Source organism: Malaya genurostris, chromosome 2 (assembly GCF_030247185.1).
Source record: "Malaya genurostris strain Urasoe2022 chromosome 2, Malgen_1.1, whole genome shotgun sequence".
NCBI classification, from domain to species: domain Eukaryota; kingdom Metazoa; phylum Arthropoda; class Insecta; order Diptera; family Culicidae; genus Malaya; species Malaya genurostris.
Genome location: NC_080571.1, coordinates 325,743,630 through 325,761,452, shown reverse-complemented (window position 1 = coordinate 325,761,452; position 17,823 = coordinate 325,743,630). Strand labels below are relative to the sequence as shown.

General features: G+C 37.1%; 1 protein-coding gene across 2 annotated transcripts in view; it reads left to right on the top strand.

The window, feature by feature from the left end:
• LOC131431423 (potassium voltage-gated channel protein Shaw-like) overlaps window positions 1-17,823 on the top strand; it is a 254,602-nt gene that overhangs the window by 200,903 nt on the left and 35,876 nt on the right. For both annotated transcript variants that reach the window (XR_009229674.1, XM_058597123.1), the window contains exon 5: window positions 5,731-5,925. Coding sequence is in view for 1 of the 2 variants with exons in the window: in XM_058597123.1 (XP_058453106.1) it covers window positions 5,731-5,925 (195 nt within the window). In the remaining variant the exon portion in view is untranslated. The remainder of the gene's footprint in view (window positions 1-5,730; window positions 5,926-17,823) is intronic.

Below are 17,823 nucleotides of genomic sequence, written 5' to 3'. Positions count from 1 at the left end.
AATTGAATGGTTAAATTGGTGCCATTTCGTTTCTACCTCTGACGTAAGCTTTTTCAATAAATATAAAACAAACTAGCTGAATTACCCGGCGTTGCTCGGAAATGTTTCGTGAAGGGAAGGTCGGAAAAAACTCTCGAAGTTGTCCTGCTTAGTGAAATACTCCGACTGTAGTGAAACATAACTTAGACGGCTACCCGATTCAACAATACTCCGTTCATGTTCAGATTGCGAATGATCAGTGTTCCATCTCAGATCTCACAATAATCATAATTTTCATGGTATTCTCGACAAATTGGGTCAGTTTTATAATTAAACCCTTTTGTTAGAGACATTTAAAATAACGTTCTCTCTATAAATACCTTCTCAGTAACCTCCGAGTTTCATATCTATATGTGCTTGTACGTACTTCCGTACTTACTCGTCACAATCGATTTACAATACCTTTGGCTTCCATGGATATAATCACTTGCTACTCCCTCCTCTTTATAAAAAATTTATGACATCATGAATTGTTCAATATTTTCCATCTGATAATAATTATTTTATAACGAAAGGTTGTTTAACATCATAACTACATTCGTACTATAGAAAGACGTTTTTATATAATTTATTTTACCAAGGTTTTAACCATTTTGGTCGTTCATCGGAGAGGAAATCCTATAGAATAATGATTCAGTTAATACAAATGTTGTTGAAATCCTATTTCCATCACCTTGAGTCGACAGTTTTCTCAATTTACATAATAAAATGCACATTGATTGTATGATTTCGTCAATTCAGATCAATGTTGAGAATACTTTCCCCTTCCTCTTGAGAATATTTTTGTGAACCTCTCTCAGTTGCTAGAAATATACTGTACCCGTAAATAAGTACCAATTTTTCTTAAAACCCGATCAATTTTCCCTTACACTTTCCATGTTCGGGGCACTTGCTACTCTCGCTCACCCTCAAAATAACCTTATAATCTATTTTGATTTAACTTCCATTTGTCAGTGAATTTACTACAGATCTTCTCCATGATTACCCTGAGCAGTGTATCTATCGATTCCCACCTTTGGTACATGAGCCAAACTTGGTGGCGATTCGTTCAGTTGTTTCGTAGTTATGCTGAAACTTAAAAACACTCGCGTTCATAGACAGATAAAGATTATTTTCCCTTGGCTCTTTGAATTCCCCGGCAAAATGGAACCAGATCCTTTGAAATTATTCAAATAAAAATACGACCTTGAAATTCCAGTCTAAATGTCGATTCTATTCAAATTTCGTCATTGACTCTCTCCCCCCCATGTTAAGGACACTTCCTACACACTTTCCCCCCTGAAAATGTCCTAATGATCATTTCTGAAGAGCAAGAAGTATTTGTGCCAAATTTGATAGCAATCCGTTCAGTATTTCCGGAGTTGCGCCGTTACAAACATTACATCCCCTTTTTAGAGGGACGTACTACATCCACCCCACACGAATACCCTAAGTTGCACAAAAAGTATCGATTGTCGTCAAATTAAATAAATTTTTTCATGACCCCTGTTAAGGATAGTTGCTACGCTCTCTCCCCCATAAAAATACCCTTACAACTATCTCTGAAGCGCAAAAAGCTGCTATGATTGTGTGATAGCAATCCGTTCAGTAGTGTCGGAGTTATGTCGTTACATCCTCCTTTTTTAATGCACTTGCTACATTCACTCCCCATATCTATCATATCTAAGGTATGGAAAATGTTTGCATGATCTTAAAAAATTATTGTTTCTTGTCAAATTTATGAATTTTTGCTCTTGACCCCTCTTGTTAATGATACTTGCTACGCTTCCTCCCCTATAAAAATACCTTTATGACTATTTCTGAAAAGCAAGAAATAACTGTACCAAATTTTATAGCAACTCGTGCAATAGCTCCGGAGTTATGCCGTTACAAACATTGCACTCCTTTTTAGAGGCACTTACTACACCCTCTCCTAACAGAATATCCTTACAATCTTATCTAAGTTGTGCAAAAAGTGTCTTCAAAAAGTACCGATTCTCGTCAAATTAGATAATAATTTTAATGACCACCTTTGTTAAGGACACTTGCTACGCTCCCTCCCCCCATGGAAATATTCTTATAATTATATCTGAAAAGCAAGAACTACATTTACCAGGTTTAATAGCAATTCGTTAAGTAGTTTTGAAGCTATGGCATTACAAACATTACACCCCCCTTTTTAAAGGCACTTGATGCATCCATCCTCCATTAAACTAAATCTACGGTATGCAAAATGTTTCTAAGATCTTCAAAAAATATATCGGTTTTCATCAAGTTATATGAATTTTTTCATGACCCCTCCTTGGTTATGATACTTGCTACGCTCCCTCCCCCCATAAAAATACGCTTATGAACATCTCTGAAGAGCAAGAAGTATATGTGCCAAGTTTGATAGCAATCCGTTCAGTAATTCTGGAGTTATGCCATTACAAACATCACACCCCCCTTTTTTAAGGCACTTGCTACATCCACCCTCCATATAATCATATCTAATATATGCAAAATGTTTCTATGGTCTTAAAAAAGTATCGATTCTCGTCAAATTAGACAAATTTTTTCATGAGCTCCCCCTGTTAAGAACACTTACTACGCTCCCTCCCCCCATAGAAATACGCTTATGATTATCTCAGAAGAGCAAGAAGTATCTGTGCCATGTTTGGTGGCAATCCGTTCAGTCGTTTCGGAATTATGGCGTTTTAAACATTACACCCCCCTGTTTAAAGGCACTTGCTGCATCCACCCCCCATATAGTCATATCTAAGGTATGCAAAATGGTTCTACGGTCTTCAAAACGTATCGATTCTTGTCAAGTTATATGAACTTCTCCTTAACCCCCCCTTGTTTATGGCACTTGCTACGCTCCCTCCCATATAAACATACTCCCTAAACCATCTCTGAAATATAAGAAGTACCTGTGTCAAGTTTGGTGGCAATTCGTTCAGTAGTTCCGAAGTTATCGCGTTACAAACATACAAACTTACATCCATTTTTATATATATAGATTATCCTTTATAGCCAAAAAGTCGACTCCTACTTTGTTATGTCAATTTTTCATGTTCTAAAATTGACTAGACAACGTAGACGATAGACTTTATTTTCTTTGGAAAACGTTTACACCAAAGACCGAAACGTCTGATGGTGAACAACATTCCCCTCTATCATAGGACTGAGACAGTCACGTTCTCTTGAAAAATTACATCAGACAGTAATAATAAGCGCCGCCGCCGCTTATGGAAACGTTGATATTCTGGATCGAAGCACAGATCAAAAACTGAGTTTATGGCGACTATTGGTCATACCGATCGATATGAAACGTGAACGAAGCTATTTTTCTCGAAGGCTCAGTAGTAATCATTGGCAGATAAACTGATGTAATCCATTGTGCGATTCAGGGCCGGTGAAACATGTTAAGCCCAGATCGGTAATTTTTCGTACCGGGGGAACGACCCACCATTTCGAAGTATTAATTTATTAAAGTTTTGTTTCGGCAGAACTTTGCATGAGACGCGAAAATTCGAAAGCTGCAGAGTTTTTGGTATTTTGTCTTGAAACAAAATTGCCATACGACATAAAACTACTGTAGGGTTGTTCGAGCTGTTGACGTAGGACTACATAACTAGTTTCAAAATCACTGATGGAAGGTGCTGAACTCGTTCATCCAGTACATCATAATCGAAAAGTAATGCCTTGGTATTACATTTCTATTGGCGTTCTCGCCAGATTTTTATCGCTTCGTCAGACACTCTAACTAACCAGATCTTTTGGCAGATTTTTGCAGATTTTATCAGATTTCACAGTTCTTTATGGGTTTTGGCCTCTATACGGTAGGTGGTGAGACCTTGTTTTTTGCTCGCTGGAAATGAAGCCCGGTCAAAATTTCCTTGTATATGTAGATCCAGACAAATCCAGATAAATTTTTGAATCAGAGACAGATTTTTGAAAAAATAAAATGGCAACTCTGGCCACCAGTGTTTTTCAATGCAAAACGCCATGAGAATCCTTCCAGGTCAGGACTCGAACATACGACAACTGACTTGTAAGACCAGCGCCCTATGCATTGAACCGCCAACCCATGATCGAAACCATCGAGAATTTCCTCGAATACGAAGAAACAGCTAATTTTCGATCAAAATGTGTCTCGTGCGTATCTAGCGGCGCACGAAACAAATCACATAATACATTGTTCAAGGAGTCCCGGGACTGACCCAAAGATGACATTTGTGATGTCAAACAAACCTTATTTTTCGAAAGTAGCAACCTTCAGATGAGAGATGTGTTAAATTTTTACGTCAATCATTCCACAAACACTAAGCCTACCGATATATAAGTTATTTTTACGTTAGTTACGTTGTTTTTTTAATTTACGAAAACTTGAAGTCATTGTATTGATAAAATATTTCTTCTTAAAGGGAAAGTCCAGCACTCAGCAATGAGTTGAGAAGTGTTACTCGCACTCAAATTCATTGAAAAAAAACAAAGATTTCTGTTATCCAGAAAAAAATTAGCCAAGTTTTGATAATCGTATTGGATGAACGCAAAATCAAAGCTCGTGATATTAGGTGTGCAGAGATGGTTAGCACATCAACAGAATATGCTTTTTCGATCTTACGCCAAAATCTGGGCATCAAAATGGTCTTTTCCAAATGAATGCCATGTTCGCTCACAATAGAACAGAAGCAACAACGCATCAACGACCCAGAGAGCTGTTCGGCACTGTTTAGTCGACTCCTCTACTAGAAGGTGAATACTAAGTTATCAAACGACTTCTGCTTGCTCAAATGAACCTTGCCACGTCTTACCTTACTGTTGTGTATCTTCAAATCCTGACTCTACCTTGAGTACTGGCATTCTATAATTTTGTTTTCATTTATTATTTCGAGTTACAATAAAAATATTTCGTATTTGCATAAACAATACCAATATTAACATTGTGTTTCGCTTGAAACTGCAGGTGGGTAAATACCCACCTTTGGAATTTTCGGGTGGGTAGTACTACCCACCGTGCCCACCTCTTTCACCGGCCCTGGTGCGGTTAAAATCTCTCAACTTATTATCGAACTTTCAAAATCTAATTCTCATTACTATGCACCCGTTTCCAATGCGGAAAGAAAAGCGCTTGTTCTCCCCGGTAATACCAACTTTATTTCCCTTGTGATTTATCGGAAAACTTGGGCCTCTTGGCCTAGTTTACACATTGACAGCCGGCTTATGATTAATAGCTCCGTTCGACAATGCATATCAGCTTGCTATGACATCAGTAAATCATATTTATTATGCTAGCAATGTCCCACAGAAGGCACAGTTAGCCACTCGTAAATCGATTTCGATAAAATATATGTATATTTATATAGTATGGGTCTTTTTCTTTCTCGCGTTGGCTTATGCGGTAGGGATGACTATCACACGCGACGTGATTTGGAAGAAAATCCTGCCATTTAATGTCACGCTGATTTTCTACTGCGCTCGAAATTAAATCCCCGGCCATCACTGTCACAATTCACACATAAATAATATCCTTTTTGTGTTTCCCCCGCGTGGAAGCAACCAGCTAAATAAATACATTAAAAACTAATTAAGCCATAGTAAAGACCGTTGTTTGGTGTACGGCATAAGATAAAAAGTAATTATTGAGATTCCCATCATTCTAATATATTGTTGCCTGTTTCCCGTTTCTATTTTGTGTCTCTTTCTTTTTCCTCTTCCTCATCACAGCACCGGAACACGCAAGAAACGTTGGCTGTTTTAGATAGGCTAGATTTAGATACCGACAAACCATCCGACGAGGAGACGGCGAAAAAGTTCGGCTTCGAAGACGCTTACAACAAGGGCAAGGTGAGCTGGTGGCAGCACCTGAAACCGCAGATCTGGTCATTGTTCGACGAACCGTACAGTTCCAATGCCGCCAAGGTGAGTGCTGTGGTTTTTCGTTGTTCTTGTTTTTTGTTCAAATGATATATTGATTGCCTGTTTTTTTTATGTGGACTTATAGTATTTTACTCAAACAGAATAATAAATGAATTACCATGCGTCTCCGTTTTTCTGTTACTATGGAAAAGTATATGGTACATCCTAGTGTTGGTGTATGAGGAAAAAACATGCGAAGTCGATTTTTTTTTATTTCTTGATCCGATATACTTTGCTTCAACCGTGCAAATACGAAGTTTTGGATGTTTCCGATATGTTCTTTTAGAACAACGTTGCGCATTTAAGGATTAATACTTTTTTTTTTATTTATAAATTTTTTTTTTATTCAGACCAATTTGCGTACAAGCTTTACGTGGCCGAATGAGCCATGTTTTTATTAGACAAAATAATTTTTTTACCGTTGGATCTCGTTGTCACCCTTTTTCTAGGGGGAGAGGAGCTTCCATTTTTATCTTGCGATTAGTGAGGGGCACTTTGTTCGTGGCTCGTCTCGTCCTCCATTGCCGCATCGGTGGTATCGTTGTTGGTTTCCGTTTTTTCTTCGTTTTCCTTGTAATTCGCATTCTTGGGTTGGTTGTTAGTTGCTGTAGACGCGCCTTGTTGTGCATTAATTGCAGTTGCTGGTGGGTTTGATGGTACAACAGAAGTACTGCGCTCACTAGTTTCCGTTGTTGGGCGGTTTTCCTTATTTTTGTTTGAAGATGTCCTTTTTGCAGTTTCAGTGCAAGGTTTGCCGTAGTGTGCAGGTTGTTCACAAAACTGACATGTAACCAGTTGATTTTCATAACTAATCAGCGTTTTACACGGATGTATCCCGTCTTGATCACAAATGATGTACGATGGAATTGCTTTACGTAGTTGCATACGTACCACTTGCACGCCATTCCGGATACCCGGAAAAAAATTCCGCCATACTTCCCTTTCGACGGAAAGAACTTCACCGTACTGCGACATACTTTCCCGAACGAACTCATCCCTGGTCTGCGGGGGAAGGTCATGCACGCGTACTTCTATGGCATTGTCCACCATGTACACAGGGATTTTATATTTAACATTATCATGATCAACACTGTGCACACCGTTATTAACCGAAGCAAATGCAATTGCATCTTTTTCACGTTTGGACATGATGTACACACAGTTAGACGCCTTGTTGAATTGAATCTCACTTACATCAGTAACGTTTAGATGCATTCGTTCCTTAAACAAGATTTCAATTTCGGTTGCTGCTGGTCTAACTTTGCAGCGCTTGAAATCAATACAAATTGAATTTCGCCTTGTAGGCCAAGTTTCAGGCTTTGCCGTATTTGCCCATTTCATTCAATCTATTGTTCACTACACTGTATTGTCTTTGTTTCTATCGTCTCGACCGTAAGCAATTGTCGACTGTGTCTGATAACATGCAAGCACGGGGGATTAATACTTGTTTTTTACGTTTCCGACTCAACAGTGCATTAGCAGTTTATGTTGATCAGCTTAAGGCTCTTAACGGTTCATCATAAACCAAATTAATTATGTTTACATTGACACTTTTAGCATCGCAATGTAATACCTTTGCTACAGTCTTTAATATATTCTTCAAACACCGATTTACAACTTTCACTCTCCTAACTGATTTCCTTGACACGGAGAGGATTGTCCCTAGTTATTTTATGATTGATGCTGAAAGTCTTATTTTGGTTGAACCGAAACAAAAATTTATTTTTTCAAAGCAAAAACCCAAATAGATTTTTCAATTTATTTAAAATTGTACAATCTTATTATTTTAAGATTAAAATTGTTTAATTGCGCCGAAAAGATTGGATATGTTCAACCATACCAAAGTTATCCCTACCAAAAACTTGTTGTTAGACGCTAGTCATTACCGATCAGATCAGCCTAGAATATCAGTTTGAATCAACTTAAACATTGGATATAAGTAACCCCAATTGTCGATTAGATGAATATCTTCAGCAAGATTAATAATACCAGAAGATTAACAATACTCATATTTTAGGTTGGTTGAATAACTTTTTTAATACACTGTCAAATCGGAAGCAATAACAAGTTAATGCGTCAGTTTTTTTTTAATGTACGAAGTCAAAGCCAACCAGAAACTACCACGTAAGAACTCGATTGAAGTTACTTAAAATATAGCTTTAAACCCAAACATAAGGTACTGCACGACTTCAGAATAGACAGGTTTTTTTTTACAAATTAAACCTTCTACATTCTTCCAAGTATATTTTTTACTATGCACAGATTCGAAGTGTTTGGGGGTTTAAGGTCTGAGGCCAGTGTGTTTTAGGCTGTTTTAGAGCTATTTTCACGCTTCTAATCTGATTTTCTCAGAAACGGTGACGAATATCAAAAAACCCAATTTAAAATCTCTTGAAAAATTAATTTAGATTATTCTGTGAAAATTTCAGAATGATTCATTGACTTTAGTAGTCGGAAATGTCTTTTTCTGAAGGAAGAATTGCATAGCTGAAAACGCCGTTTTTCAACTTGTTCATTCAATATCTCGCCTTCAAAGACATGCATCAAAAATCTATCCTGACATTGTCTAGATAATTTGATTTAGTTGCGATTAGTGCATAAAAACATATATGTCGTCGCGATAAAAATGAATGTTATTTTTGTGAGGCGGCGCCATTTTTTCTGCTCCAGTTTTCTGTAATGTAACGAAAGATGAGAGAGAAACAAAATCGGCTCAGAAAGGCTGCCAATCAAGCGGTAGCTTCATTGAATTTTATGTGATGTAGTCAAACTAGTAACCGAAAATATCATTATATTTCTCTCCATGCTCTTTCCCATATGTGCAAAATGACTATAGATGGGCCAGGTGGCCAGAAAGGTTTCGATATTTTCGGTTACAAATTTGACTACATCAATCGGTCGAATGGAATTGACATATATAAGCATAAAATGTATCTTCATCCAATAAAGCTACTGCTTGTTTTGCAGCCTTGCTGAACGGATTTTATTTCTCTCTCCTTTTTCGTTACGTTACCAGCAGCGTTGCCAGGTTGCCAGATTTATCTAGAAAATGCCAGATTTATCTCGCTTCGCCAGACACTCTAACGAACCAGATCTTTTGCCAGATTTTACAAATTTTTCCTGATTTTACAAATTTTCCAAAATTTTGTCAGATCTCACCAGATCTTAATCGATAGGTGGTGAGACCTTTTTTTTCTTGTATATAGTTGTATCCAAAAAAATCCAGATAAATTTTTGAGTCAGAAACAGATTTTTGAAAAAATGACCTGGCATCCCTGGTTACCAGGAAACTGAAGCAGAAAAAATGGCGCGTGCATAGAAATGGACTTATCTTCACAAAAATAACATTCACTTAATTTTTATCACGACAACATATATATTTTTATGCATTTATCGCATCTAAATTAAATTATTTAGACTTAGTCAGGATAGATTTTTCGTAAAAAGACGTTCCCGGCCGCTAAAGTCAATGAATCATTCTGAAATTTTCACAGCATAATCTAAACTAATTTTCTAAGAGATTGTCAGTTGGTTTTCGCCTTTCTCATATAGAAAGGCCATACAATCACTGTGACAACCGATTTTTGAACTGAGCAAATGTCTATGTGTGTGTATGTGTATGTATGTATGTATGTGTGTATGTGACAAATAATGTCACTCGATTTTCTCAGAGATGGCTGAATCGATTATCATAAACTTATACCCAAACGAAAGGTGTTATGGTCCCATAGATCGCTATTGAATTTTATTTTTATCCGACTTCCGGTTCCGGAATTACAAGGCAATATGTGCATATCTATGAGAAAATGCGCATTCAATTATCTCGGAAATTTCCCAACCGATTCTCACAAAACAAGTGTGATTAGTAAAATTTTCGATTTCATGAGTAATTTATTTTAAATTGATGGCGAAACGCGGTGCAAACTTTTATGGAACTTACTGGTAAATTCATCCAGTAGAACTGGTTAGTTGGAGGATATATAAATCTACTTTGGGACTACTAGTCACCGTTTTTCGCTTCCGAACGCACCGGTAATAGTGAAGAAAAGCTCCAAAAACGGAACTTACATTGATTTCTCAGCAACGGTTAAGCCAATTTACACAAATCATGGTTTAAATTAAAGCTCCCAGTGTCTTAAAAGATACTATGCAAATTTCATCTAGATCCGACTTGCGGTTTCGAAATTATAGGCAATGAGTATCAAAACTTTCAAACTGTCATACAAAATAATGCAAAATCGGTACGCATCGGTACGTGGTGGTACGGAAGAAGAAGAAAACGGACTCGCCTAGTATACAGCATGCTTTGTTCAATTTTGTATAGCGTGCAGGGTTGCCACATTTAAATCTATATTAACTTGACATCACTGTTTACAAATTGAAAAGGTGATGGTAGTTTATACCAAAGAAAGTTTTTGCTTATATTCAAGTTTGAAAAAAAATTTTGACAGAATCTTCTAGTGATGTTTTTGAAAACATTAGAAATATGAGAAAGGCATCATTACACCACTAGGTGGATTAGAGAATTTTTTTTTATATTCGTCCCCGTTTCCGAGAAAATCAGATATTAGGCGTGGAAATAGCCCTCTACAACACCTTAAAACACGCTGGCCTCAGACCTTACTATTTTTTGGTATGAAATCGACATCACTTGTCGTTATACCACTCTAGCACGTCCTTCATATAGTGGCATGATGCCAAGTTCGGCCAAAATGTCGTAAAACCGTCGTGAGTCTTCAGAAGAAAAAGAAGCCACTCTTCCAAATACATTTGTCCATTCATGGTTCAATAGGAACTAAATCACAATTCTATATTCTGAAACTAGATTTTTAGAACTGGTTCCGTGACTAGGTTTAGTGTCTTAATTTAAGTTCGTAATTCGTATCCAGAATTCAGGAATTCAGAGTTCTGGATATAAATTTTGATCTGGATTCTGAAGCATAATTTTAGATCTGAACTTCGAACCAGAATTTAGGAATTGCCTTCAGAACCAAAAATAAATTGCTGAATTCAGATTTTTTTTTACTGAATTCTGTTTTCAGAATTTGATTCCTGAATTCAGGTTCAAAATTAAGAACCTGCATGCTAGAATTGATTTCGGAATTTGAGTTCTGGAACCGAATTCATTTCCTTAATTCAGGTTCGAAATTCAAGTTTAGAATTAATGTTTCCTTTTGCCGAACCAGCACGTAGCGATGCGTACTGGTTTGGCATCATTGTGTAAGACAGTTTGAAGGTTTTGATACTCATCGCCCTATAATTTCGAATGAAATTAGACAGTATCTTTTAGACACTGAGAGCTTAAATTTGAATCATGATTTCTGGAAATCGGTTTAACCGTTGGCTGAGAAATCGAAGTGAGTTCCGTTTTTGGAGCTTTACTTCACTATTACCGGTGCGTTCGGAAGCGGAAACCAAGAACTAGTAGTACTAAAGTACACACTTAAAAAAAACCCTGTGATTTAACATCTTATTAGATGCACATAAATGGAGTGTCGCAGTTCACGTAAATTTACGTCTAGAAACATTTAATATTGTGTCTAAGACTCCATGACATGGAATTCATCGAAATAAATAAAAAGAATACTGAGAGCAACCGCCGTGACTTGAACCGAGAATCATGGGATCGCAAGTACGACTGTTAATCGACTGAGCCACAGGAGCATGCATCTACTTGGCTGGTAAAAGGTGCATTTAAATTTATACCGTCGCACCTGCTAGCAGAACGCAAGTTACAGTCGAAACTAGTAACATTCAAGCTCATCTAATATTAAGTCATTACAAATAATATCTTCAGTCATTTGACAAATTAGGTTTTTATGAATTACATCGTATGAGGGATTAAGTCACCTGTAAAATTCAAATTTTTTTGGAGTGTAGATTTATATTTTCACTAAGTAACAGGGTCTGCCAGCTAGATGAATTTACCAGTAAGTTTTAAACAAATTTGCACATCGTTTCGCCAACACTTTTGAAAAAAAAATACTCATGAAACTAAAAATTTTTCACTTATCGCGCTGTCATACCGGAGCCGAAAGTCGGATCTGGGATCACCTTTTCGAGAACTTCTTAAAGAATCTCAATACCTTTCATTTGCATCTTTGTTTGTAAAAATCGGTTGAAAATTTTCCGAGTGCACATTTTCTCATTGATTTGCACATATTGCCTTGTAATTCCGGAACCGGAAGTCGGATCGGGAGATAATTCAATAGCTATCTATGGGATCGTAAGACCTTTTATTCGAATCTGAGTTTGTGAAAATCGGTTCAGCCATCTCATCGAGTGACATTATTTGTCACATACACATATACATACATACATACACACACAAACGTACACACACTTTTAGTTCGTCGAACTGAGTCAAATGGTATATATGGTTCAAATGTTGAATTTAATGTATTTAAATATAAATGAAGAAACGTTTTTTTTTTTAATTTTGAGTGCAAAGAACTCAAATTTTGAGAATTCACTCAATTTTTGAAGGAATATTTTTTTTCTATTGTATATAAAAAATACTCAAAATTTGACTGCTTTGTACCTAACTTAAAAAATGAGCAAATGGATGAAAACTGTAATTTTTACAACGTCTGCTTTACATTAAATTGAGTGGTGTGTCTCTCATTTTTGAGCTACGTTCAATGGACGTGTAGAACTAAATACATGAACTGAGTTCTTGATCTGGATTCCGAACTTGAGTTTAGCAACTTAATTCGGTACCACAACAGGTTTCGAATTTAGTTCAGTTCCTGATTGTCGAAAATTCAGGTACTGGTGTAGATAAATAAATTGTGGCAAACAGTACTCAAGAGTCCAAAGTTTGTAAAATGCATTCCAGTTTAATTCAGATTCACGTCCTCCAGTTATGTCTCTGACATTACACACTCGCCTTTTTAGCCACATCTCGAACCGAGACTTCTGGTTGTCTGTTCAAAGGCAACACTTTTGAGGTCGTTCTCGTTGACTTGCAGCTTTTTTTCTCTGAACTTCACCTCCTTTTAAGTTTTAAAACTTTTGCCCACGTGATGAAATGAACTCACAGAGTGTAAACAATACACACTAAGCTAAATCTATGATAAAATTTCAATTAATTTACCCAACGGATAAAAAGTTACAGCAATTCGAGTGAGTGTGAATTTTAAACGGTACACCCTTTATTTCTACAATAATTTTTTCTCAGTGCAATATTGAATTTAATAACGCTTGAAAATGATAGAACACTTCTCGTTCATAAACCTATCACAGAGAATAGTACAATCCATACAGATCTTCATTGAAGATAAAAGCAGTTTAATTAGTTTCCATTGTAGTTAACCGGTTATGAAAGATTGCCAACCGTTGCATGTGCTCGACACACGTAGCTTAGATGAAATAGGATTGAGTTTCACCTCCCCTCATATGGGAGACGACTTATGACACGATTACTTTGCGTGTTCGACATACCAATAGCTGAAATACAAAGCAAATGCCAACAACGATGATACCCACGTCATCGAGTGTCCCACAATTCGTCTTTGGCATCAATCTTCGAGTAAGGGTTTTATTCCCACTTAGCAGAACATGACACGCTCGTTCCCACCTAATCCATCGAACGGTGACAACGATTGACCTTTTCGGCGTTCGACATGAATTATCTATTCTAGATAAGTCGTACCGTCACTGTGCTGTGCTGGAAATGCTGTAGCCCCTAGCCTGCCCAATTTAAAAATATGTCAATCAAAGTTTTTTCGCTTCTAACTAACGGAGATGAAGTTTCATTTCTCTGCTTCGCTCAAAACGATCTTTGACGAAAAAAAAAAGGACTGCAGTCGAAACGTGCCCTCGAAATATCGATTGCTGCCGAGGAATAAAATGAAGCAAAGAAAAAAACCCTAGTTGCCAGTTTCAAACTCGGACAATTTGTTCTGAATCTGTTTTTTTTCTGTGCTAGCATCGTCGTCAGTTCACAAATTGTATGATGCATGAGAACAGCTTATTTCCATCGTAGAAGAAAGAATGACAGACAGAGTTTTACGAAAGTTTTTACATCAGCGGTGATTTATCGGTTCGTTTTCGAGCGGTAAAGGCTTATCATGGGTTGAATTTAAAATAGGTTTTCCTTACACTAATTCGCCTAGCATAAATTTCAAATGGTCGCTAAAAGCACCAGTTGCCGTTAGGCATTCAACTATAGCTATGCCGATCCCGAATCAGTACCCGCAATGCCACGTGATATGCAAATCAGTTCGGAATTTACTGCCGGAATTAAGGGCAGCTGAAAAATCGACCAATTTATTCTCGGTCGATCGAAAATTTTAGAGAATTAATAGGGCGATTTAAATTGGATAAGCTATACATTTACAGCAGAAATTCTAACCTGTGAAGCTAAATTTAATTGTTGGTTTTCGAATCACCAATTTTAGCTTATGTCGATGAAACAGTTCAACAGTTTCGCTGTTTTCATCTGGACTCTTACAGAGCACCTAAAAAAACACTGAACAAAACTAAACACAAGCTTCTGAGTCTGATTCTTTTAGGGTAACTCGTAAAACATGATTGAAAACATTTCGATTTCCCGCATGAGATTCAATCGTTCTAAAAGCAATTCAATCACTTGGCTTCCTAAATCAAAGGTTGAAACAGAATACTGCGCTTACTAATGTAGTCATAATCTATGTTCATAGTTTTGACGTCTCTCCATCTTCAACCAATTTGACAACAATATGCTGTCAACTAAATTTTCCAGTAAGGCCGTTCGAATCTGTGTTGATCTGTAACAAGACATGAATTTCAGTAGCCCTTCGCATTTTTCGAGCATCCATTCCTACAGGTTAGGGAAAAGTTGAAGACAATTTTTTGACCTTTTCATAACTAGTAACAGACGCATAATTTACAAAACACCTACCACGATATCTCGAATTCTTAGAGCAAATTCAGAAGCTGCAAGATTCATATGGGTGGTCTATAATGTAAATGAAACTGGAACAAACGTATCCCCAGCAATCCGTTTTAGTTTTATTTATTCGACCAGTTCTACTGTCAAATTTAAAACTGGTATACATTGCCGTTCTATTTTTTCTATATTTGAAACACAGATAAAACGCTGTTGGGGCTGCCAGTTTATTTTGTTATAATTTCTAGATTTAGATTCTAAAACTGACATAAATTATGCATCTAGAACTAGAACACTCCTGAATATGCCCTTAGCACGGTAATCACAGCAATATGTGAATTTTATTTGGACTAAAATATCCTTCCAATTCAGCAATTTACATTTATTGGTACAGTTTTCGATTTATTTCTGAATTCATACCCATCAGGCGCTGATCTCACAAGCCATTTGTAGTTGCGGTTCCGCTTGAAACAGTTGGCCTCTTTGCGAGGCCTCCAGCTTTCAGATTCACTCGATTCAGTTTCGGTGGCTGTTGACAAACGTTCCGTAGCCCGCTTTCGTTACGCTGTTGACAGTTGACTTGACCACATTTACCAATTTTGCCCGTTTGGCGTGCGAGTAGTTCGGATAATACCGATGCGCGAGCAAACTTCTAACGTGTTATTCCATTCATTTCAACTCCGTAATCATGACTGAAGAGCAGATTCTAAAACCAAATAATTGACTTGATAATACACATGCACATCTTTAATTTTTTTTATTTCGATTATAGAGGTTTTAATTTTAAGGTCATTCACCTTTTCTGGCCAAAAACATTTCTGACCCTATATGCGGGGGTGAAAATCGAACCTAGGTGGGCTTAAAATTAAAAGTGTGCAGGTTTTTCTTAATTGTTCTGGGTAAACCACTTCAATGGACTGCTCAACACCCCAAAAACGCTCATGTTTAGGAGTATCTGTCAAAAACGGGTTCTATAAATATGTTCTTATATTTACACACAATCTGAATGGCGAAAAACAGATTCAATAAAACCAGCAGTGATGTGATAATTTTGTCATCACTCTGCATATGTTTTCTTGCAAAAATATTCATTAGTGTTGATCGTTTCAAAATACTTCAAAAATAATTTCTCCTTTGTAAAAATGCAATAATTTCGAGCCCCTTTGTGAAAATTAAATTTATTGTTGCCAGAATCGTACAGCTTTATCAAATCAAATCGAAAGAGTTTTAAAAAGAGAAGTTTTTTTTTTCTCGTACGAAATAGTTACGTAATTGAGTATCGCGTCAAATTAATACAGGACTGATAATTTCCTAGAAATCTTTATCACAGTTACAGTGGACGGTGGTCCGAAAAGGGAAATTAGGGAGAATAAAATACTTTCGCTATAAAATAGTATGTTTTTGTAGTTAGTGCCTTCACAAGAGTTGTTTGCAATCGAATGCTGCATCTTTTGATGTAAAAAGTCATTAGGTTGGTTCATGTTTGGATTGGAATCTAGAATCTAACTTTGCTGAAAAAGCCACCTCTCAAGCTCTTCATTTGATCGAGTTGCATCAATTTTTCGCAGTGTAAATAGGTGGTCTCTCTAAAAACACGTTTTGGTTTTACCTTTTTTGTCAACAGTTTTTCGAGAAAACCGTCTTCCGAAGAGGTGTCAGGCTAATTAAAGACTGTCCCAAAATGTATGGACGCACTTTGATTTCGCTGTAAATAATTCACAAGAGTTAGACATTCAAATTTTATTCGATATACTGATAATATTAGACTACAACGACAGAATATTATTCTCAACATTTGCTACTTAGCCATTGTAGACTAGCTGGCGCACCTTCTTGCGAACGTTCCTCATTGAATTCCGTACAGACTTCATGGCGATAAGTTTTGACACTTTTTTCCAATCTTTTTCGAACTGTTGATTGGTTTCGGCTGCCGAGACATGTTTCCTAAGATGTGCCTTCGTTAATGCCCGAAATTCCTCAATTGGTCGAAGTTGTGGGCAATCTTTTGGGACGAAAGTGACATTTTTGGTAGTATACCATTCTATCGTTGATTTCGAGTAGTGGCAAGAAGCAAGATCTGGTCAGAAAACAACAGGATCCTTGTGGCTTCGAATCATGGGTAGAAGTCGTTTTTGTAAACATTCCTTGATGTATATCGCTGTTCATTGAAGTAGTGGTGATGAATGGTTTCGAAATCTTACCGCAGCTACAAATTGCTTGCTAGACCTTACCAAATTTTTCGACTTCGATCGATAACTCGGACTGGTTTAATACTTGCCCTTCTCGCACCGCATAATATTGTGGTCCCGGCAAGGATTTGCAATCGAGTTTCACGTAGGTTTCGTCGTCCGTGATTATGCAGTTCAAATTTCCAGCAAGAATCGTATTGTACAGCTTTAGAACCCTCGAAGATTCAAACGTTTCTTAGTACGAAGAACATTTGACTTCGAAGTGCCCACTTTTTTGGCTATATCCCGAACTGAAACCTCCTTCTTTTGCTCGATCGTCTTCAGTATACGTTTATCCAACTGAGGGTTAGCAGGGCATTTTTTCGACCCGTTTTCGGTTTATCCTCACCGAACTTTCTGATTGCATTTCGCACGGCTTTTTCACTTACTCCTTCCATTTTTGCTATCTTTCTTAGTGACAGTCCGCGTTCTGTGCACCATTTGTACACAATTTTTCGACGTTGTTCTGCTGAAAGTCCACGCATTTTAAAACAAACTAATGAAAACGAATAAACAACTGCACAAATGGTTAGAGAAGAGTGTAAACAACAGGACGCAGCCATAAAAATTGACAGATTCTGAACCATTGCGAAATGGCAGCGGTTTTTGGTTGCGTCCATACTTTCTGGGATAGTCTTTAAAAAGGGTTAAACGGGCTGGTACTGTCATTCCTATTATGTGTACCTGGATCACTGAAGTTTTCTACGTAATATTTACCAATATTGGTAGGTCATATCGGATCTGGTTCAGAATTGTAAATCTGAATTCAACGTAAAATTATATTTGTGGGAAAATAAAACA